We start from the raw sequence: 25,246 nt of genomic DNA on the forward strand, positions 1-25,246 counted from the left end.
GAATGTTCTGCTATGCTGAATTTCCTATCACCAACCTGTATGGATGTGGATTAAGGAAAGGCTTTGGTTTTGGAAGATGGCTAGATATGAGACAATGGAAGGAGATCAGTACTTAAGCTCAGGGATTCAAATTAGGATCTTAACAGGACCTGAAGACTTATTGTTCAGTAAGTGAATGATACAGGCACATACAAGATGATAGGAAACTGGACAAAACTTTTTTCTAATCTAATGTTGCTCAGTTGAGTCACTTGTCCGACATCTATCGCCTCTTGCAGTTCATCATCGAAAAAGCGAGTTCGAAATTGCTGCTCAGAGGAACCAACCGAAGCTAATGGCTTTTCTTTGTCTTCATACACTAATCTCTTTCCTGCTATCTACTCTGGGAGAAGCCTTCTGCGTTTTCACGATGTTCTGCACGTGGTTCGTCTTCTGATCTCATTCTCTGAGTTTCTCTGCCAGGTGAGGCTTATTATCTCTTGCAGTTTTTGCCTTCTGGTCGCCTATGGAAAAGCCAGTCGGCAGGATAACCTTACCGTTGGCAACCCTCCTCACACGCCACGCCGCACAATTGTTGTCATCTTTCAGGTTTCTGGGACAAATACCTAGCACCAGCAGCAGTATCATCCAGGAGCATATCTCACGAACAGAGGTCGTCAGTCATGTATTCGGTTGCAGAGCCCACCTCCCTTTTATTTCACCATCATCATGTTTGGTTCTTCGGCATTGGCACGTTACAACCCAGCTGGGCCGTTATATGGGTGCAGCTCAAAGTAAACAGTGTCTTTAGTCCTCCAAGGTAGACTCCTCAGGGTCGATTACCAACAAGGGAGAATCTCCATCGACAATCTGCCACAACCTCTACTTACTGACATTCACGAGGTTAAAACCGAGATCAGTTTCCGTGTTCACGTTCCCTGCCAACAACACCTGTTCTCTGATGCCCGTCAGTTCCTGTACATCATCTACATGTACATCTACACATACGTACTCCACAAGACACCATACGGTGCATAGTGGAGGGTACCTCATAACGTTACTAGTCATTCCGCCTCGTGTTCCACTCGAATGTGAAGCATTGGAAAAATGGCTGCCTCTCCACCTCCCTATGAGTCCTATTATGTCTTACCTTATTTCGCGGTACTTGGGAGAAATGTACTTTGGCGCCAGTGGAATCGTCTTGTAGTCAGCCGCCAATTCTGGTTCTCTGACTTTTCTCTGCAGTCTTTCGTGGAAAGGAGGTCTTCCCTCCAGTGTCGATATTTGAATCTAAGAAGCATCTCTTCCAAAATTAAGTGTTGGCCGAACCCATCAATAAAAGTCTAGCAGCATGTCTTTGAACTGCTTTGACGTCTTCCTTTAATCCAATCTGCAGGCGATTCCATTCTAAACAAGTTGAAACTAATAAGCTTAGATTTTAAACTGATGGTGGGTACTCTGGACAGGTTTATACAAAAGTGAATGAAAAGAGATTATTCGATAACAGCTTACTGTGACAGTTATTATTAAATGTGCACATAGACCACTTACTTCATGCGCAATACACATTACTGCCGAATTACGTCTTTCTAGAGCCATTCACGCACCTCCACTAAACAGGGCGAGAATGCAATCCACTGGAAAGGTAATTTTTTTCTTGTATCTAGGAATCTTTGCACAGAATGTTTACCGAATACATTCTGTTTGTTTGTAATATTATATTTACGGCAAACAACTTTCTTGATCTACTCTAAAATGATAGGACTATAGGCTATGACAGCATCACTTCACCCAGCGCGCGTACGGTGGAGGAAACAGTTCCCAGTGTCTGTAAAACCTTGTGGCGACTCTAGGAGAGCCCTGGTTAGACCGTAATGTAGCCCAGCAAGAGTCTCTATCCCCCGTTTTTTTTTATCGAAGGCCATAACTGCTTCTTCACAACATGTCAGAACTGGTTACATGTGAATAAATCAACGCAAATGAAATTCAAATATAAATTTATTATACTTCAGTCTACAACTGCTGTGATAGTGAAATGAGAAGTGCAGAAGGACACACGTTAACTTTGCTATTCCTTAGAAAGAAGTCAATCATCATTTACTATTTCATCTGGCCCCACGAACACACAACATTCATGTCTGAATTAGCAACCAGTCCATGTATAGGCATACTGACATATACCTCCACACAATAACATTAAATTGTGTTTTCATCATTGCAAAACGAAGATCTTACGTATGTTGCTTGAAACAATGACACACACGTGACGAGGACGCTGAAGCTGAATTGTGTCATTACTATGGAACTCATTGTCTTCTCCAAATGCTTGACGAACCTGCAACAGCAAATAAAAAAGTTCAGTGAACGATACACCGTTTAACAAATTTTGAAAATTTAGTAATCCAATAAAATGGTGCCTTTCGGAAAGTAAAATAACAAACAATTCCATAACCTTGAGAATATAAGTCAGTATTACGGAGCTTTGAATTGAATGTCTGTTATTCCTCAAAAAATTTTCCAAATTAAATTTTTTTGTCTGACAGAAATTAGTAACTCGCAGTGAAAGAAGATTTGGAAGTTTCTTGGCGTGGCAACTGTGACATTCCGAATTGCCAGTAATCATTTTTTAGTTGAGTCTTGAGAATTGTTGAGTAAGGACACTACGTCATTTGTGGTGTAAATAATGCTAGTGTTTGTTGTTACAGATTTTAATGTTTGAAGTATATAATCGTCTAATTTACAAGAAATGCTTCTCTGTCTTATATGGTATACAGTAAAATGTCTGTAAGATGAAAGTAAATGAAGAAAAGATAATTAAATATTCCTACTGCTATTCTGACACCATTTGTATGATCATTGTAATTTGTAAACCGTTAGCTAATTATAAAATGAAGCAAACCTTTGCTTCCTCATGCATACATTTAATATGTAAGTGCTAAAATAGCTATAACGTATGTTTTTGGACTCGTAATATGCAATAGTACCTTGTGAATATTGCAGTGTTATGAAAGAAGCGTATGAATGTAAACGCGTAGAAAATTCAAGACAGATTATAAAATTTAAATTACAGTGCAGTTTGCGTGATTTTGCTAACGGACATTTGTGTAAAGTTGTCCTACACTTGTATGTCAATATTTGGGAGCTTTTCAACTTCATATACCGTTGTCAGCCAAAAATCACAAACGCATAAGTAATCATTGTGTGTCTTCAACGCCAAAGAGCAACTATGAGGCCGGCCGGTGTGGCCGAAAGGTTCTAGGCGCTTCAATCTGGAACCGCGCGACCGTTACGGTCGTAGGTTCGAATCCTGCTTATGGCATGGATGTGTGTGATGTCCTTAGGTGAGTTAGGTTCAAGTTGTTCTAAGTTCTAGGGGACTGATGACCTCCGATGTTAAGTCCCATAGTGCTCAGAGCCGTTTGAACCAGCAACTATGAGACTGATTCAAAGTGTAGAACTTTTGTTAATGATTGTTTTAAATCTAGACTCAAGCTGGAAGCGTTGATACAAAAATCACTAACTTAATATATACTGTATATTTTCATTCATTGACGTCTTATGGGATACTTTTCTGGGGTAACTCATCGCTTAGGCAAAACGTATTTATTCCACAAAAGACAGTAATTATCGTTATTTGTGGAGTTCACACATGACGAGCTTGCAAATATCTCTTTAGCTAGTTGAGAATATTAACCATAATCACAGTTAATCACTTATTAAATCTGTTATCAACAGTCCGTCTAAGTTCGAGAGTAACAGATATAGTCACCAGCACAGCAATGGACAGAAAAGTGGTCTGTACTACACTGTAACGAATCTAGGTTTGGCACGCAGCTATTAAATCCTTTGGCGATCTACCCATGGAAATAAACTGCCCAACAACAGCAGATTTTTTCAAATGTAGATTAAAGAGCTTTCTCCTTAACAACTCCTTCTATACTATAGAAGAGTTCTTGAGTAGAGATAATAAGTCATTTTAAAAAAAGCTGTAAATATTCATCATGAAGCCATATAAATATTACTTTTTTTAGTTAGTTGTTTGTAAGTGTTGTATATTTGTACTGTTGACACGTTCCACATCAGAGCGTTTATCGTGAATTAGACAGTTGGAACAAATAACTAAACAACCAATTAAAAGATTTTGAACGGTCGTTAACGATCACTCTCGCTAAGGTGATTTACTGTGTAGCACCTACTGGTCGTAACACCGCCGCAGCACAGCCTGTCTTTAAAATATTTTGAGGTCCATTCATCAGTGTTATATGTACAAGCGAATACAAGAAAACTGTATCAGTACTGTTATTCTGATCAAATTTTGAATCCAAGTCGAAGAGCTATTGCCAGTTAACTGGACAAGGAGGCGTGAAGCAATGTTATTGAAAGAGGAGAGGTTGGAGGAGGAAGTAGAGGTTGGAGGAGTAGAGGTTGTGGGAGTAGAAGCATTGTTAACGTCTTTCGGAGCTTACAGATGAGAAAAATGTTAATTACAATTAGAGAAAGATGATTTAATCATTTTTACGTACTCGCACGTCGAAGGAGTTAAAGTCTAGGCTGTGAATGAAAGAATTTAATTTCATATCGTGAGAACTAGTAAAGAAATACAAGATTACGGGACAAGACTGTAATACTCATAAAAGGACAATGGAAACCAACTGATGTATTTCAGTGTCAAAAGGAATATCGTGGCCTACAATAAATTTACAGAACGGTTTTCTTGTGTTCCCTTAGGTTAAAGCCTTGCTTTATGTTTTAACTATGCAACCTATTCCTGTTTCAACACATTTCTCATCCTTTTTTTCGTATACGAGTATTTCAACTGACTTGCTGCCTATGGAGGATAATCTTATTAGAGGGACGAACAGCAAAGCACTGTGAGCCTAATTCCGCCGTTTTGTCATAGAAAGGAGAGAACCTACGCCAAAGAGAGGCCATGCATGTGCTAAGCTTTCTGCTTCATCGGAAGTGGACTGAGAAAAAATATGTTTAATACTAACAACGGACATTACATTTCCCCTATGGTAATTACAAAACGAAGTTACACCTAACGATATGACATTGATAATATCCATGTGTGAAATTAACAGTTAAATTCAAGCTACTGAGGCAGATGCAATTCATTTTGAGCTCATAGGGAGATGTCCACCACATGAACCACGAACGTTTCCTGACTCTGGTGCCTTAAATGCCTCAACAGTACAGACAACCTTAACGTAGTTACGGAGGAGTGTCTATAGGGAGGCCTAAATAACTTAAAAGAAGATCAGGAGACTTTTCAGAAGTTGTAGGCTCAACAGTCCAGATCAGGGCGTCCAAACTGCAGCTAGCGTACCGCATGCAGCCCGAAGCAAGTATCAATGTCCTCCTGAAGTGAGTACCTCTCACACGATTGGTAGAAAAAGTTACATATACTAGTGGTTGAAAATACCGCTTCAGTTGTGAATTTCTTTTATTATTACGACCGGTCTCGGGCTCTCTACGCCTCTACTTACGGTAGCAAACCGGGCCTAGTACACGTCCACCGCGGTGCTCGGGGGCCACATCACAGTTGCGACACCGGAGGATGGGATCATGACGGCCCGAAACCGTTCGTGATAATAAAAGAAATTTACGACTGAAGCGGTATTTTCCACCTATAGTATAATGCTCAGTTGCGGATGTTCGTCCAAGAGGATTGTTTAGAGCTATATATAGATTTATGAATGAAATTTCGTATATCAATTGTCAAATTCATTTCATCCTGCATTTTTAGAATAAACAATCATGAATTAATAAATACTGAATTATTAAAAGTGTTAACTATATGTCTCTGACCATCTCTCTTTTTTTCTCTCTCTCCCTCTCTCTCTCTCTCTCTCTCTCTCTCTCTCTCTCTCTCTCTCTCTCTGTGTGTGTGTGTGTGTGTGTGTTTGTGTTTGTTAAGTGTATTATACTTTGTCAAAAAATGCTTGTCTTCTTCCAGTGTGGCCAAGGAAAGCTAAAATTTTGAACACCCCTGCTCTAGTGATTAACTTATTTGTTCTTATTACTTTAACATGCATGACCTTATTATGTGGGTACTGATAACGGTCAAAGGGAAGTAAAAACGATATTATTTATATTTTCCAAGGTCATGAAACTCTACTGTAAGTCTTAAGAAGGATGGTATCCTCACGGGTAAAATATCCTGGAACTAAACTAGTCTCTTAATCAGGCAGGGAAAACAGAAATTTTAAACAAGCCGCCACATAGTCAGCAGTCAACAGCAGTGGGTGGTATCCACCGTTCCCGCTGTATGCCATCGCCTACACACGTTATTACTAAATATAGCAACGAGTAATTTAGTAACTTAATGTTTTATATTACATGTTTCCCTGTATTATGTTTTACTCTAAAAAGACGATCCACATCAGATAAAAACAAGTCACCACTCATGAATAAAAGTGTTTTTACTCTATCAAGACCGTTCTATATAAAATTTTATTACTGTTCATTGTATTCGATGCTGTGCCCAATACGTTTACAATCGTAAGTATAAATTAGAAGAAAATTCCAAAACCCAAAATGGGTTTTCCCGGGATGTCACTGTGGAAGTACGCTTGTTGTCCAGTAAATTGGTGGGAAATCTAAGGCAGCACATTGTAATGTTAGTCAAAGTAGGTCACTTTTACTAATCATCGAATCCAGTATGGCCACTGGGTTTTCCCCTGGCATCACTGTGGAAGTAGGGCTGTTGTTTTAAGTACAGAATTCAAGTTGGTGCAGAGTCATGTCGGTGCAATTAGGCTCTTATGCTACATACAGAATTCAAGATGGTTTTTCGATGATGTCACTCCCTTGAGACAAAGGGAAACTGGAAAGGCTATTTATAGCTGTGAAGAATTTCTGGATTTTCCACGCCAATGTCACTCTTTAACGAACTGTCATCCTAAGTTTAAGTTCTTCAGGAAATTCAATATAAACTAAACCATACTCCGTCCGAACAGGCCTTGGAAGGCCTAACGGTACCGACCGGCCGCCGTGTTATCCTCAGACCACAGGCATCACAGGATGCGGATATGGAGGGGCATGTGGTCAGCACACCGCTCTCCGGGCCGTATTGTTTACCTCACACGGCTGAGTGCACCCCGCTTGCCAACAGCGCTCGGCAGACGGGATGGTCACCCATCCAAGTGTTAGCCCAGCCTGACAGCGCTTAACTTTGGTGATCTGACGGGAACAGTTGGTACCATTGATGCTAGGCCGTTGTTAAATTCAAAATATCCAACACATAAATAATACATCATCCTGTTACTGTAATTCAGATTCGCTGGTGTCACACACATCACTTCTTATACGCTGAGCCCTAGTGCTATGTTTAAACCATTCCTCTCTGATATCACAGTTTAAGCAATGGCACGCTTAATTTGCATCTAACTTGCCGTAAGTCTACTCAGGCTATGTTTCAACGATCTCTTTCTGGTGTTAAAGTTAAGTCAGTTCCTTCTTCTCACTAGAGTTACACCAGAGTTTAAACAATTTAGCCGAGGTACCTTACATTTCAAACCCAACAGCTAATTTTTCCTAATTTTAAAATTGCAGGAAATTTCAGAAAATTGCGAGAAATTCGACATCTACTCACCGTCAGTTTAAATGATTGGAAGGCCGCTGGTTGTCAGAAATATAGAGCAGCATTTGATAGGAAGCCAGATGGTTATGAGAACTAGAGCACTTGGCTTCACTTCGAAACTGAATAGCCCGCTGATGCAGCCTGCATGGTTGTCACTGTCAACGTTTAGTAAAAATAGGGTTGGAACAATGTCATCTTCATTAGAACACAGACAACCAACGGGAGAGTCTCACCCGCACGCGTCGTGGAGCTTAGAGTCGTCCAAAACCAGTATTACATGGCTGCCAGGCAGCTGGTGTGCCAGACAGCGAAATGCCGCCACCGCCGCCACAACCACTGCCAGAGACCATGCTGTTTCCTGTGACTCTCCACAGATATCAGCAAATTGCTGACAAAATCCTGGCGCCCAAGTGTCAAAGAGCACATGATGCACTGTTACACAGAGGACGTTTTCAACTACGAGTCTGGAGGAACCAGTGGCACATCATACATTTAGGAACGGTACCTGATTCGACGAAAATGTACATCAATCAGAATAGAAGGCTGTAGTATTCAGTATCAACACTTTTTATCGTATGTGGACAGCAAGGATAGCACACGTGTTGATATGATTCCTATACAGTTTACATCGAATATAGCGATGATACTGAGTGAAACAAAATATTGGTATGTTTGCTGAGATGAACATCATTAATTGATTCACAAAACTCACTTAAACGGAACGCACAGAGCGGTATCCCAATGAAAAGAGCAGTAACCTCGCAGAAATGGGGCAATGCTCATCAGCCAGTTGCAGTTTTGGGAACAAAGTGGAACCGTTTATAAGAATTCAGACTACACCATTTTACACGTAAATATTAATTCTATAACTACCTGCTTTCTGGCCTCTTGGTCGTCTGGAATACGACGCTATTATCATTCGAATGTAGGAAATTTTTTTCCAGCTCCTGACCTATATTCACCTAACTAGGTTAACTTATATGGAGTTCCACACGTTACAGTAGCTTATGAGAATGAAATTACTACCTTGTTCACCAAACACAACATCAGTTCTATGTGACACAAACTCTTTATATGTTTCTGAGGGTGTGTGACGAAATTTACATCCAATTTCGGTTCGGAAATTGTAGTACATTCATATCACTGCAATAAAATGATAGCAAACTTTTAAACCTATACTCAGACGTCTGGGTTTCACAAATGCGTGAGAAACGAGGCATGCAATTTCAACTACTTTCAACGTACACCAGTAACCCAATTTTTACTACCTTTTCATTTGTTGGGGAACAATATTTGTAGCAGAGTAGGTGGAAATTATAAGGTGTAATTCTAACATGTGATAGTACTATCTTTTGAATTAAGATGTTCTCGTTTCTGTAAAAGGATCAAAATCACAGCAACTAGGAAACTGAGAATTCCTCACACGTGATTTAATGAATACTGGTGTTTATATAGACATCGGATGTTTCCGCAGAATTTCTGAATAATAATCCGACGAATGCAGGGGTGTTTCCCTCAACAAAGTCCCTTATGTAGAATATACACTTGCCATAACCCCGATAAAATTTGAAATGAGCGCAGTTATTTAATTTTACAATTCAGATGAAAACGCTTCCTACTTTTTCCGGCGTAAGTACACAAGGTGAGAGTGCAGATGTCACAATGCAAACATGCTGGTGACGCTTTAACGCTATTTAACAGTCCTTAGATTCGCGTCTGAAAGTGAAGTCAATACAGCGTAACTCAGTTGGTCTGCAGGACACACAAAACTCCAGTGGTACCGCCCATAAGTGGAAGTAAACTGGTATTTAGGTGATTTTAAGCCATTCTTCACATATAATATAAGTATTTTACGAAGTACATAGCACATTCAACATCTCCAACGTCTTTGTTATCCTATAGTCATCAGGGGTTTAACATCAAGTGAACCTGTGGTATAATGAGCTCAATATTATAGCAAGGAAGATAAATATAGGTACCTTATGGATAGACCTAAAGAGAATAGTTGCATGATATTGTGTTTCTTACAACCATGGAAGTATTGCGATAGAGATGAGCTATTTGTGATTTCGTTTATTCAACATATTTTCTAAGATCAAAGTGTGATGACAAGTGTCACAGATTTGTGGTGGAACATACAGGGGATGGACAAAATAAAATGTGAGCACACCTGTACTTACTTGGGATTGGTTTATTAATAAGGGGTTGGACCAATATTTGCCCGTAAAACAGCTGCGATTCTTGTTGGAATACGGGCATATAACGATTGTATTGTCTCCAGTGGAATGTTACGCCACTCTTCGATCAGAAACTCTTCAAAATTCTATAGTGACTAGGGAGCCGGAAATCTGCACTGTAAAGTGCGTTCCAATACCGCCCACAAGGTTTCGGTAACGTTGAAGGCCGAGAGCTGTGACGGCCAGGAAAGACGCTGCAGTTCAGTTGCATGCTCCTCTTACCACGATTGTCCTGTCCTGGCTGTGTCAATAGGCGCATTATCGTCATTAAATATGGCGTCATTGTTGAGGAACAATATTTCATGGGGTGCACCTGATCACCTAAAATGTTCACATAATCATCGGCTGTAACACGGCCTTTGAGAGTAATGATGGGACCATCAGAATACTACGATAAGACTGCCCACACCATCCCATTTCCACCTCCATGCTTAACCGTTGGAATCAAGCAGTCAGGATTGTAGGCTTCTTTTGGGATTCTCCAGACGTAAACCCGACCCGTTGTTGGAATTAAGGGAAACGTTGACTCGTCGGACCATATGACGTGTTTTCACTGATCAGCCGTCCAGGATTTACGCTCCTGACACAATGCTTTACGCTTCTTTGCGCTGGTTGTCGTCACTAATGGTTTCGGTATAGCAGCTCGTCCATGAATATTCGCTTTATGGAGTTCTCGGTGGACAGTGTCGGTAGACATGGGGTCCCGAAGATGGCTATGCAGTCATTTTAGCGGCCGTAGTTTTGTGTTGGTTTGACACAATTCGTGTTAGCGTACGATGATATCTGTAATTTAGTTTTGATTTGCGCCAACTATTACGTCCACACGATGATGTCTTTCCTTTTGTGTAGGCTGTGACGACCATTGAAACAGTTGAAAGATATGTTGGCTGTCTTGGTTAATTATACCCCAGCTAATCGGGCCCCCACAATTTGTGCTCGTTGGAACTCTGTTAGGTCTTCCACTGCACGTCGACGTCGGCCTCTGAATGAAAATACGAAGTGTGCACTACTCGTAAACAACCTGACCTGATGCCTAGTCCGTACTGAACACGCACATTCCAGCGCGACACGAGTCTTACGTACGTTGTTGACCGTTAAACAGAATCATACCATTACTACCACTGTTCACATTATTTTGCCTATCTCCTGTAGATGGTTACACAGCTCAGACATTCAGAAGCGTCACAGAAAAGAGCGTTGAGTTAGTTGTCGCACATATACATTGCTTGTTTCCACAGGTTTCTAAATCATTTATGATGAGTGCATGTGTAATTTCTTCAAAAACATGCTTGCATTGAAATTATTTTGCTGGCCAAGGTTGCGAAGTATACCAGATGATATGGAGAAGATTTTTTTAGAAGTGTAAAAAAGTATTTCACAGTAGAACCTTCCCTTCGTTTAGAGACAACTGCATCACCCTATGGCAAATAACGCACGGTTAACGTAGCTCAAGTACCATGCCTGTATGTATTAGACTCCCATCACAGTGAAGGATATACACCCTCAAACCAAGGTACCACAATTTAACTTTTCTACCACACCAACTCATCCTGTTGGAAGACAGCACAGTTCGTTACACTAGACTGCGAATGTCCATCATTTCAACATACATCAACGACGGACGTAGAGATCACATAGTGTCAAAGGATTTGTAAATCATTTGTGCTGAACTTGAACTTGCATTGGCCTGCAGTTGCACGACTGAGTCTTATATCACAGTCAGTTATAAAGTTAGTGCTTAAAATAGCTTAGTCCTTAAAAGATGTGTGGTCATTGTGACTGAGCTAGCGGAGTAATAGTGCTGCTACATTCATTCCATAGATTCAAGCAGAAGGTCCACTGTGGTACAGATGAATACTCTTTTGGAGGGTGATAGTATTATTTTTAACTAACAGTGAATTTCGCGGTAGGTGTGCCTTAGTGCAGTTGAGATTTCAGATGGATGATCACGAAACGTAAACTCCTACTATCCTTCCCACAAAAACGAATGTATTCTAATGCGCAGTCTAGCAATGCGTTTTCAAACGATTCCTCACATAACGAACATTTTATCTTAGACGTAAGACGTGAAACGTCTCCAGTGGATTTTCAAATGCAACATCCCCAGTGGATTTTCAAATGCAACATCCCCAGTGGATTTTCAACCACTACTCGACCCCAAGAGTCCAGCCTTCCTTCGCTTCAAGGACGTAATGGAGCAACATCCAGGACTTTTTCCAGGAAAGCTCTATGGTACATTGGAGTAGAATACACTGAATTTCTGGCATATTATTTACGTGTAACATTGCAACACAATAAAACCTCTGCAGATGCTGAATGTCCTATGTACAACATAAAACACTTACAATTTATGTGAGGAATCACTTAACATCCCCTGAATACTAGCTCACTTTGTTTTTATAGGTGCGATGACTGGAATTTTGTGGGCGCTGTAGACAAACTGACTAATTATCTGATGATTTTACTTTAAAATATCGACCTAAGGACTGCTGGATGGCGTTAAAGCTTCATCAGCATCTTTGCATTGGGTCTTCTGCTGTCTCACCTTGTCTGCATACGTCGGATGGGCCAGGAAGCGTTTTCATCTGAATTGCAAAAATATTGAAAGTCCTTATATAACCGCACTCTTTTCAAATTTTACTGGGGCTCTAGCTACCATACTTTCCACGCAAGCCCTTTTCTTGTGGTAGGAACCCCTGCCTTCGTCTGATTATTATTTGGAATATTGTGGAAACATCTGATTCCTACACAGGGTGAACAATAATAAAATTGAAAAACTGTAGTGACGGATTCCTGACAGGAAATGGAGAAGAAGAGGTCCTATAAACGCGTAGACGGCGCGTGTACAAAGACAATAAATCTTCCCGGAACACAGTGCAGACCTCCAGCTTATCCACGTCACAACAAATGTTCAAAATGGCTTCCACTGGATTACAGGTGATAGGCATAGTAGCGGTTGCCATGCAGGATACACATAACTGACCTTATGCTTACACCATATTGACGGGTCACATGAGTGGCAGATTGTAAGATGGTTCTTCACAATATCCTGTGGAACCCAGTCCACCAAATCTTGTGTACGCACAATTCACCATCTTCCTGCATTATCGTCTGTCTGAAAGGACCCACGATCACATAAACCCCCAAACATAAACTGCGGATCGCTCTACTGCTTGCAGCACGCTACGTCAGGCACATACCCTGCAACACACGAGGGACACACGGTACTTGGTCAGAGAACTGTCATTCGTCAGCACCATCAAGCATGGCAACGATGCATTTCTGGACAAATGTTCATAGAACCTTTTTTCCTGCATTTCCAGAGAGGAATCAGTCCCAGCAGTTTGTCGGTTTTGTTGATGTTCATCCCGTACAAACAGCAGTATTCGTCAAAAAACATGTGAGGGTCTCTGTTTCCTAATTGTTGCTGTTTTGTGTCTGTAGCAGATATGGGATCACTTTAACATCATAACTGAATGGATAGTACTTTCAAACGTTAAAACTACACTTACTAATTACTGCATGTTCTGCTAGTATGCTGTTCACCATTAAATACAAAAGTAGCTGAAACCGGGTAACTGGGATGCTCTGAAACTAGTTGAAACTGATGCCCCGTTTCTTACTTACATGTGAGGCCCAGATGTCTGAGCATAGGTTGAAAGGTTGACTGAGTGATGTGAATGTCCTACAATCTCCGAACTGGTTATACGAGGGCTGTCCAGAAAGTAAGTTCCGATCTGTCGCGAAATGGAAACCACAGTGAAAACGAGAAACGTTTTACCTGCAACAGTGAGGTACACCTTCCACCTCCTTCTCTACATAGTTGCCGCTCCCACTTCAAACGTTGCCGTAATGTTGTATCAACTTTCCTAGTCACAGAAAGCAGCCGCCCGTGCTTTCGGCCAGTGATCTGCACTGGTCTGCAGCTCATTGTCTGTGAAAAAATTTTGTCTTCATAGCCAGCGGTTCTTGTGAGCAGACATGAGACTCAGGGGGAGCCAATTACGGACTGTACTGTGGGTGTTCAAACACTTCTCATCAGAAACGCTGCAGCAGCGTCTTCATTGCCCCTGCAGTGTGCGGCCGAGAATTGGCACGAAGGAGGAACTGCTCAACAATTGTGTTATGTGGGCTGCATGACACAGCGAAATCTGACCACGCCCTCGTACGTGGCGGGAGACGCTATTCCGTACCCATCTTTACGTGTTCACTGGTCACTCAAAACTGAAAAGAGCGACGCGACACGATCGACGGACATACCAGAGACACTGCCGGTTTTTCCCAGTTGTTTCCATTTCCCGACAGATCAGATCTTCCTTTCTGGACAACCCTCGTATACCTCCGGAAACCTATAACGGGCTCGTGTCACGTAGAACTAATGTTGTATTTGGTGTACAAAGCAGTAGTTTCATTCTCTTAAGCGACCATACTGTGTAGTACTCTGTATAAGAGAACCTTGGTTAGGTAAATATAGGAAATAGATTTCTTACATTCGCATGTTAACAGCGTCGCATTCTTGACGACTAAGAGGTCAGAAACCTGGCAGTCATAAAATCAATGTTTAAGTGCAAAATCATGTATTCTTAGGCATACATCCGAATGTTGTGTCAGCTTATAAAGCGCAACGGCTGTGTAGAGCGCAAACACATTGATGCTAAATTTCGTTGTATGTTTGCTTCTTTTACCGTCATCTATCCTATAGCTATTTGACCTACAAGGGTAGTTATTATAACTAATTTTAATATATTAGTTTTACATGTATAAATAGAACTGTTTATATGTATTTATATTTTGTAACTAATAGTTTGAGGTCCGCAGCTCGTGGTCGTGCGGTAGCGTTCTCGCTTGCCGCGCCCGAGCTCCCGGGTTTGATTCCCGGTGGGGTCAGGGATTTTCTCTGCCTCGTGATGACTGGGTGTTGTGTGATGTCCTTAGGTTAGTTAGGTTTAAGTAGTTCTAAGTTCTATGGGACTGACGACCATAGATGCTAAGTCGCATAGTGCTCAGAGCCATTTGAACCATTTTTTGAACTAATAGTTCATTATTTTGAGAAATAAAATGATATTAAAAGAAAGATTGATAACAGAATGAGTAGAACAACAGCTTACATGAATAGAACTTCAGTCTGAGTTGATTGTAGCATGGATGACTGTCATTTCAGCACTCGACACTGATTTGTAGTTATCGTGGAGAAAGGGCAACAAAATACGTTTTCGTCCACTTTATTTGCATACTACCATGCATTCTAAGAGTATTAGTATAATTCTATTGCGATTTCCGGCTCGCATGCAAGGAGAAAAAGCGTAATTTTAGTGTCGTTTTTGGTTTGCATTAAAAAAGGAATGGTAAAACTTTAGTACAGTATTTTCAGTATGATGTAGCACACTAGCACATAATAACCAGCCATTACTGCACGGTAGCGACAACCCTACAGGCTGCACTAGTCGGCTAATCAGATTTGAACTTGGGCCAAGAGCTGTAGTTCTGACAACCAACTGTCCCCCCATCAAGTGTTACTCTTAGTTATGACTCCCAGTGAGCTTGCCACTATTTAAACTTAGGGTAAGTACATCAGAATTTCTCGCCAGTTTGAACTCAGGGCAAGTAATATCGTGAATTTTCCTGTAATTTTCAACATAGGAAAATTTAACTCTTGAGTTAGAAATTTAAGGTAGCTGGGTCAAATTGTTTAAACTGTGATGTGAAACTGGTGAGAGTGGGGAGGAGGGGGATATTGTCTAAACCTTAACGTCAGAGAGAGATTATTTAAACAAACCACTAGTAGACCTAAGATAAGTTACAACCAAATTTTAGGTGAAATTGTTTAAACTGTGATCTCACAGGGGAACTGTTTACATGTAGCACTAGGCGTTAATTAGGGAAGTGATATGTGTGACATCAGGAAATTTGAACTGAAATAACACAATGCCATGTGATATATATGTTGGCCATTTTCAATTTTCTGCCAAACTTAAACTTAGGATGATGTCTGTTTCAGTGGTGACATCAGAGGGGAAAAATTAGGAATTGTATAAGTGTCTTGCATGCTATAAATACCCTCTACAGGATTGAGCACTCTTTGGCAAATATGTTAAAGACACATTAAGTTCGTCACCAGATTGATTACTTCCCTTTGTCCCTACCAGACCTTCAGCTTTTGTCAACTGTCAAGCTGGACCTTCAGGAGAAACAAACATCCTTTATCTCTTGTGAGTGACGTCAGGGGAGAATTTTTTACGCCAAGATTCCGACGACAAAACCACAGGAAAATGACGGCTGCATTCCTCCTATGAGTTGGTGCGGCTGACCGTCATTTCAGCATTCGACACTGGTACGTAGTTATCGTGGAGAATACCCTAAAAACGTTTCTCCGTTTTATTTACATACCAGCACGCATTCACAAGAAAGCAGTGGACTGCCTTATAGATAGAGAAACGGAGACTGCTTGTAGAGACAACTGTCATCTGACACAGTGTGGTCGAGCGGTTCTAGGCGCTTCAGTCTGGAACCGCGCGATCGCTACGGTCGCAGGTTCGAATCCTGCCTCGGGCATGGATGTGTGTGATGTCCTTAGGTTAGTTAGGTTTAAGTAGTTCTAAGTTCTAGGGGACTGATGACCTCAGATGTTAAGTCCCATTGTGCTCAGAGCCATTTGAACCATTTTTTTGTCATCTGACAGTGACTTTCTTCGGTGCAGCACATAATGCACGCAACTTGAGAAACCAACTACCGCTACACATATCCGTTTTCTTCCAAAATTTGAATGGGTATGATGCTCATTTCATAGTTGCACTTGCCTGACTTCGTCTTGAAAAATGACTAAGTCAGTGCCCTGATTGAAAGAATTGAAAAACACACATCTCATTCAACTGAATCACCAACAACATTACATTCCGCTTCCTGGATTTAAATGGTTCAAATGGCTCTGAGCACTATGGGACTTAATTTCTGAGGTCATCAGCCCTCTATAACTTGGAACTACTTAAACCTAACTAACCTAAGGACATCACACACATCCATGCCCGAGGCAGGATTCGAACCTGCGACCGTAGCGGTCGCGCGGTTCCAGACTGTAGCGTCTAGAACCGCTTGGCCACTCCGGCCGGCTTCCTGGATTCACTGCGGTTCACCGGCTCACCATTTCAGAAATTTTCGATGGAGGGACGCAACGAAACCACACTGCCCAACATATCGGCGTTCACAGGCAATGGCATAATGGATGCAGAATATAGGCATGCACTGAATGTTTTAGAATAAATCAACATCCCTAATTTAGGGTAGTAAGCAAGACTTACATGGACATGGACTTGGTATTATTTTCAAATATTTTGGAGAAATTCCAGAATGAATGCATGACCACATACATGTTGGACCCTTCCTCCTATTACAATGCGCCAGAGCTTTCGTGGGACACCATGGCGAAAAAGACACATGTCATTATCGACCTACTGACCAATGTCGACATGCTGCTCTTTTTCGAACGCGGAACTTGATAACAATTTTGGCAATGTTTACATGCAAACGCCAATATAAGAACACGCGAATGACTGAGGAACTCAACACATCCGACAATTCGAATTACACCCTGCACACGGATGGAAACAACGTATGCACCATGTAACAGTACTTGCCAGTTGGCCGCGAGGGGTAGCCACCAGGTCTTAGGCGCCTTGTCACGGTTCGCGGGGCTCTCCTCGCCGGAGGTTCGAGTCCTCCCTCGAGCAAGGATGTGAATGTTGTACTTAGCGTAAGTTAGTTTAAGTTATATTAAGAAGTGTGTAAGCTTCGGGACCGATGACCTCAGCAGTTTGGTCCCATAGTACTTACCACAAATGTCCAATTTTCATTGCCTGTTGAAAGGTTTCGATTGTTGTCTGTTGAATAGTTCACCGAATTAGGTGAAATCAAGAATGTGGCAGTGGACTGTGATGTAGGATACGTCATTGAGGCAGAACCATCATATCCCGAAAGCTCACATGATGCACACCGGGGTTTGTCGCTGGGTCCAGAGCGACTAGTTCGAGCAGTAGTTCTGTGCCCGAGATGATTACAACGCAGGGGGATAAACAGAGAAACGTCCAGCAATGCGTCAGTTTGGGTGTGAATCTGATTACAGTCACCCACGCTATATCCTTCAAGCAGTCACACTGGTTGAAGGACTGTAATGATGTTAACACTGACATGATGGCTCACAAGATGTGTAACTTTAAAAAAAAACGTTTCTTATCTCAAGAACACAGCAATTTTTGGCAGACAATGGCTAATCTAATTAAGCACTGTGAAAATCAAATATTTTATTGCTGGAAGAGGAATAATGGCTCAAGGGATTGTATCACCAGTCCAAATTTTGGAGATGACTGAGATAATGACATGATTTACAAAATCTGTTCATGTTGCTATATGTGTATTTGACCTACCGGCTCTCCCAATGTGCCGCTTTTAGTACTAAATGTGAAAACTCATTTTGGCGACCCGTAGTTACCTTACATAGGTACAGGGACGCTCATTTATTGTGTGAATGGTTGTAATCCATTGGAAGTAATAAGGTGTCACGATTACAGATTTGATATGTCTGGGTATATGGCCGGTAATCGTTATGGCAGAATATTACTATATATTATAATATAATCTTACTGTTTGCAAGCATTATGCCATTAGAATTACCAGCCTAATGAAAGATGTGACAGGCACACGTATCGTGGAATTTGTGGGCTTTGGGTCTCAAATCAATGTGTACCATATAGATAGATCCCTCCCTAAGGCAGGCAATGGGTCTGCATCGTGAGGCCTCAATGGCTCTAAGAACTGATGAATAAAAGTGCCTGCTCTGTGTAATTGGGTGTACTCCACCTCAGTCTTCACAATGGTGAACCAAACTGGTATTTGATCACAGGACCATATGGTCACACACTGTACCGCAAATGAAGATCGTTCTCTCATGCCACGACAACAAACGATTCATTTGTGAGGATGGAATCGGGTACCTCATGTACTCACACTATTCACGTAGGAGTTAGTGAGAGAGTGGATGTACTTATTTGTAAAAATTATATATGTATGTGAGTGAAGAGGAAATGGTGTGGACTGTTTCACATATTGTAAATAAATGTGTGACTGAGTTGACCGCACACTATTTGTATATACATCGAATATGTGTACTATGTGCACATCTGAGTTGAATGCACACTTTATGGGAGTGCATATACAACGCGCGCCGGCACACGCGCGCGCTCGCTCGCGTCCGTGCGTGTGTGTGTGTGTGTGTGTGTGTGTGTGTGTGTGTGTGTGTGTGTTTGTGTGTTTAGTATGGTTTCTTCATCTTCCGTTAGTCATATCTGCCAGTATTACTATTATATCTCATTCTCCATGGGAAAAAACCTTTATTATCAAATGGTATCAAAGAAGGATGTTGTAACATGACAACAGCTCCATTAAAGAATGATAACTGTGTTAAAAAAAGTGTCTCCTGAAAAACAAGGACGCAAAAAGCGAATCTGCGTATATACGTAAGCTTCTAGTCATTATTATTCAAGTGTCTCTGGACATATTGCTACGAAATTCTGATAGTAAAAGATGTTCAAAAACTTCATATATATACACTGTACCTCTTACATTGTATCCAAGAACATTTTGTACGAAAATATTGCTACCGAAGAAAATATTGTGAAAAGACAGAGACAAAATTTCACCCTTTTTCCTTGTTATAACTTACAAACCATACCTTCAAACCTAAAACTCAATCACATTGGCACGTAAATGTAAAAAGCCGTTCTACTGAATAAAAAGTATATAAATTGAAGCCACATATCATTTGTTTGTGCAGGGTAGAAGTGATGATAAGATGAGGTACAGAATACAAGTGACGAAACTCACACAATAAATAGGAGAGTAGGGGGAAGGATGAGGAAGGGGGAGGGAAGGAGGAGACCTGTGGAACACTTAACCTGGATTGGAGGATAAATATGGCAACCCTATGGGCTGCGCTAATTCCTACAGCCAATAAAAACTCTCATTTGTGGATTTTCTGTCACCTTTCTGGCACCCAATTGTCTGAGTAGGAGAAAGGCAATAATTCAGACTGCACTGCAACTGATACTGTTCCACTACTAACAACTATGAATAACACAGTGAACACATTATCATAGTAAAAACAGATACAAAATTAAAACCTGGAATAGTAGTACAACTTTATATACGTACTACATCTGTAAATATGAGGAGTTCGAAAAAAATGTACCAGATTTCTTAGATGTCTAAGCGAGACCAAAATGTACCAGTTGTGGGGTACTGGATTTCAATAGTAGGAAAGGAAGAGAAGGAAAACTATAAGGAGAACATAGACTGGGAGAAATAAATGAAAGAGGGAGCCGGCTAGCAGAATTTTCCATACAGCATAGCCAAGAAAGAAGGCTGTAAATGTGGAAGAGACCTGGTGACAACGGAGGGCTTTGGGCAGATTACGTACCGCAAAGTAGTGCGACGCTGATATTAAATTGCAAAATATTTCGACGGGCAGCTGTGGACTCCAAATTATTGGTTACGGACTGCAGGTTAAAACCGAAGAAAACATACAGAGGAAGGAAATTAAAGGTAACTTACAAGAGTCGAAGATTACCGCGAATTTCTAAGATTGAAAGAGGAGAAAGGAGTACTACAACAGCTGAATGGGTAGTTTCGAGAAATGAAACAATGAAAGCATCAGAGTATCGAATGGGCAAAAAGACAAGACTCAGTAGAAATAGTGACTTTAAATAGCGAAAGAAGACGTGCATGCTCACGACGTTATTACAAAATGCGTGCAAACAGGACCAACGTGCTGTTAATCTTTTCTGGACTGCGGAGGTACAAATATCGGTAGACGGCTATCGGAGAACGAGAATGTGTATGGGGCAGCTTGACCAGCTAGACCGTCGAAAACCACTTCTGAGGAAAGATGCGCCAACGGATGCTGCTGCTTTATGATGACGCACATCTCGATATCGCAAATGTCGTACTGCGTAAATTGTTAAAATTCAAGTTGGAGACACTCGAACATCCATTCTATAATCCTGATCCCTCGCTATACGATTATCACAGTTTTAGTCCCTTGAAAAAGACCTTGAAGGGTCTAAGATTCCTGTCGACGAGGATGCACAGCACGCAGCTACGGACTATTTCATGCAGCAGGAAACGATGTTTTACCAAACGTTTATCTCCATCCTTTTATGTTGGTGGGATGATTGCCTCAATGCTCGCGGTGATTTTGCGTGATTGGAAAATCGATTCTCGACTGCACAGCCTTCGAACGGAAACCTTTTGAACGCCCCTTGTAGTGGGTACTTTCTGCACGGAAAACTGATGAAAAGATTATGGCGCTTAGCTGGAATTTCGCAGGAAACGAAGGAATGAATCCACGTCTGGCAATGCTAATTTAGATTTACCTAATCAAATTAAGACTGACATCAGAGTTGTGTCTTTGAAAATGTTGCAGTGAATTTCCTGCCCCACGGTTCCGCAGTCCACACTTTTACTCCCATCTCTGATGACATTTTCCTCAACAGTAAGTTCCATTCTGCCTTACTTCCGTAAGGACTACCACACTATTACGTTGATTGTTTACGAGATACCGTGCAAGCGTTTCGTAAGCGTGTTATTTTCAGATATACATCTGTTTCCCAGTATCCAAATACCTTGTCATCATTTGCCTCACCTGCAGCAGAGTCATAGACCCAAGTGCATTTACACGGAGGTTGAAGTGCATTACTCTACAGTCACCGTAATTGTGTTTTAGCTTCCGCTCGTGACAAGAGCTCATTGGATTTCGCGATAACACTCTTCCGATAATACTTCATCACGTTTGGTCATTAGAAGCCAGCAATGCCAAATTTTGTTGTAATACAATCACTTTGGCTTTAGAAATTGTAAAGGAACCAGAGACTCAGTTCTCATGTTGTAGTTGATAATGGAAGCAAGACTAAAAATAAAAGTTGAGACACGTTCGTAGGACTTGTAGACCTGGTAAAAGCGTCCGTTAGTGTTGAATGGTGTAAGTTGATGGAACTTCTGAGAATAATAGAGGTAATCTTTAGGGAAATACAGGTAATACACAATATCTACAAGAGTCAAGAGAGAACAATACCAGTGGAATACCGAGAACAAAGTTCTCAGGTAAAAAGTGTGTAAGATAGGGATTTAATCTTTCGCTCCTGTTGTTCAATCCATACATCGAAGAAGAAATAACGTAAATAAAGAAAGGTTCAAGACTGGAATTAAAATGCAAGATGAAAGAATTCAATAATAATGTTTGCTGATGACATTGTTATCCTCAGCGAAAGTGAGGAAGAACTACTGGATTTAATGAATGGAATGAACAGTCCAAAGAGTACAGAATATACATTGAGAGTAAAATGAAGAAAGACGAAGGTAATGAGAGGTAACAGAAATGAGAGCAGCTATAAGCTTAACATCTTAACATCAGGACTGGTGATCACGAAGTAGATGAATTTCAGGTATTCTGTTACCCGAGCTGCAAATAGTCCATGACGGACTGAGCAATGAGGATATAAAAAGCATACTAGCACTGGCAAAAAGGGCATTCCTGGGCAGGAGAAGTCTTCTAGTATGAAATGTAAAGCATAATTTGGCGAAAAAATTTCTGATAATGTACATTTGGGTCACAGCGTCGTATGGTAGTGAATCATGGTCAGTGGGAAAACCGGAAAAGATGAGAATCGAAGCATTTGAAATGTGGTGCCACAGAAGAACGTTGAAAGTTAGGTGGACTGATAAGGTATGGAATGAGGAAGTTCTGCACAGAATCCCAGAGGAAAGGAATATTTGGAAAACACTGTCAAGCACAAGGGACAGGTGGTAGGACATCTTTTAATACATCACGGAATATCCTCCATGTTACTAGACTGAACTATAGTGGGTAAAAACTGTAGGGGAAAATAGAGATTGGAATACATACGGCAAATAATTGAAGACGTAGGTTGCAAGTGCTACTTTGAGATGAAGAGGTTGGCACAGTAGAGTAATTCAGAGACGGCTGCATCAAACGAAGCTGAAGATTGATGAGTCAAAAATCTTAAGACAATAAAAATAAAAATAGACTATACTGTTTCCCAGGGAATCAAGCATTGTCGTGTATGGTTAGGACTAACATCATTGTGCTCATCCAGTTTTGTGCGAAAGATATTACTCGAATTATTTAACGTACCTGAGTATATTCTGGTGACTCTCAATGCACTGACACAATTTTTCATACATTTTATCACTGCAACTATTCTCCGTCTGATCTGCCACGCAACTGATTCCTTTCTCTAGCTTTACTTCTATGTCCTCACGTTTGAGACTGGCTATGCGCATTGTGAGAATCTGCAGCTGCGCAGCTGTGAGGATCATGATGCAAACGAACAGTAAGTCCACACTGTTGCTGATTTGGGTGGTCCACGCCCCTATCACGCACTGTACGACGTACGATAGCTCGTAGAAGTTTGTGTTGTTGTCCCAGCCGTGTTGAGCGAATGGCAGGCGCCGTTCGTCTGGACGCGCAATTAAAGGCATCGGGAACCATACAGGGTACTGCGACAACATTAAGAGCAGCAGTCCTATGGTGAGACGGGAGGCACGCCTTTGCGAGCCCTGCCTAATGTCAGCCAAGGCAGGGTCTGCCGAACAGAATTCACTTTGCAGAGACACCAGCATCTCCACGCTTCGAGCCAGCGCGTAGTACTGTCTCCGATTGCACATGAAGAAGGCCATCTTGACAGTGCCGCAGCCGATGCTGAAGGTGCTGATGAATACCATCGTCGACTCATCCATGTCTCCCCAACAGAAGTAGAGGGCCAGTGTACTCTCTACAGCGTTCCAGACACCAAGCACGAGCCCCAAAGCTCCGTACACCTCAAATATCCAGGAACCAGGTAGTGGCCACACACCACACAACCAAAGATGGCGAATGTTGAGCTTGAGGACTGACTGCCCGCTATCCGCCCAGGACAGAGGCAGTTCCATGCTCTCTGGTATTTCTCTCGCCATCTAGTTTGTCTAGTCCTGCTGATTAATATTGTTTCGATCCTAGCACGTTTAAATTAGGCGAACATCTGAGAGCTACTCGGGCCTGCTCATCCTTTTTACAGCCACTGACACTGCAGTGACAATGTATATACATAAATGCCATCGCATCAAGTAAACGCCTTGTTAATGAGTTTCAAGTTATAGAATAGTGCTGAACATGGTAGTTCATTATGTAGCGTTTGGTACATTTAGTCAAGACTGACTTACATAATGTAATCAATGTAGCACGACATTAGATGGAAAATGAAAGTGGTCTCATCGTCTGACTCAACATAACAGAAACTGATCGATCATCACAATTAAAAGTAACGAGTCTCTCTCCCTCTCCCTCTTTCTGTGTCGCCGGACATACTGTCCGAGTATGAAAGGAACATAGAAGCACTTGTATGAAATATGTACCTGAAATTCACTTTTCAAATATTCGTCTTATACATTTTTGAAACACTAGTAGTGCCGAATAGAGACGTCGGTATCAAATTGTAATTAAGTATCTACGACTCAACAGGAATTTGTATCTGACTTAGACACTGCCGGTCGGAGTGGCCGAGCGGATCTCGGCGCTACAGTCTGGAACCTGCTACAGTCGCAGGTTCGAATCCTGCCTCGGGCTTTGATGTGTGTGATGTCCTTAGGTTAGTTAGGTTTAAGTAGTTCTAAGTTCCAGGGGACTGATGACCTCAGAAGTTAAGTCCCATAGTGCTCAGAGCCATTTCAACCATTTGAACTTCGACACTGGGTGTATTTCGCTTTTGCAACGCCTGAATGGAAAAAAATCGACCCACATTACTCCACACAATTAGGCGATTCTAGATAAGGCAAAAGCTAGTCTTCTGTTATCTGGCTTTGTGCTAGGAAAGTGGAACTTAACAGGAAAAGAAGTTGCTTACAGACTACTAGTATGGATGGTACCGGTATTTAAAAAGCTATGCCCTCCAAGCACAGGAAGAGGATCTGAAGAAATAGTAAACTATTTAAAATATGGCATGATAGCAGACATTTGGTACAAAGGGTAAGCAAAGATAGAAAACAACATCGTTTTACAGACAAAACATACGTTTTGCCGCCCTTTGATTGGAACGCAGAGGAGCAAAACATAGGTACAGGCAAACCGAGTAGAAATGGTATAACACGCTTTTGTCGATGGTTTATGTCACTAGTATATTCGTACCCCACCCTGGGAGTACTTGCGGAGACCATTATGGCGATATAGTGTCGTTTGGGTAGCAGTCTGAAGAGAAATAGGATGGATGGTATCACTAACTACGTGGTAAAGATAGGCACTGAGAATAGAGACACATATTTTGTCGATTTGTATCAACGTCTATACCAGGAGATCCTCCATTGCTATGATGCGAAATAATGCACTGATGAATACAGCACGCATTGA

The 25,246-nt window shown here is 41.4% G+C and overlaps 1 protein-coding gene across 1 annotated transcript in view; it reads right to left on the minus strand.

The window, feature by feature from the left end:
* LOC124545834 (odorant receptor 43a-like) overlaps positions 1-23,820 on the minus strand; it is a 64,681-nt gene extending 40,861 nt beyond the window's left edge. Inside the window, exons 1-2 of the mRNA XM_047124791.1 lie at positions 23,000-23,820; positions 2,215-2,314 (exon numbers count right to left, since the gene is read on the minus strand). Coding sequence (XP_046980747.1) covers positions 2,215-2,314; positions 23,000-23,820 — 921 coding nt within the window. The remainder of the gene's footprint in view (positions 1-2,214; positions 2,315-22,999) is intronic.
* Between the last annotated feature and the right edge of the window lie 1,426 nt (positions 23,821-25,246).

Source organism: Schistocerca americana, chromosome 8 (assembly GCF_021461395.2).
Source record: "Schistocerca americana isolate TAMUIC-IGC-003095 chromosome 8, iqSchAmer2.1, whole genome shotgun sequence".
Lineage (NCBI taxonomy): Eukaryota > Metazoa > Arthropoda > Insecta > Orthoptera > Acrididae > Schistocerca > Schistocerca americana.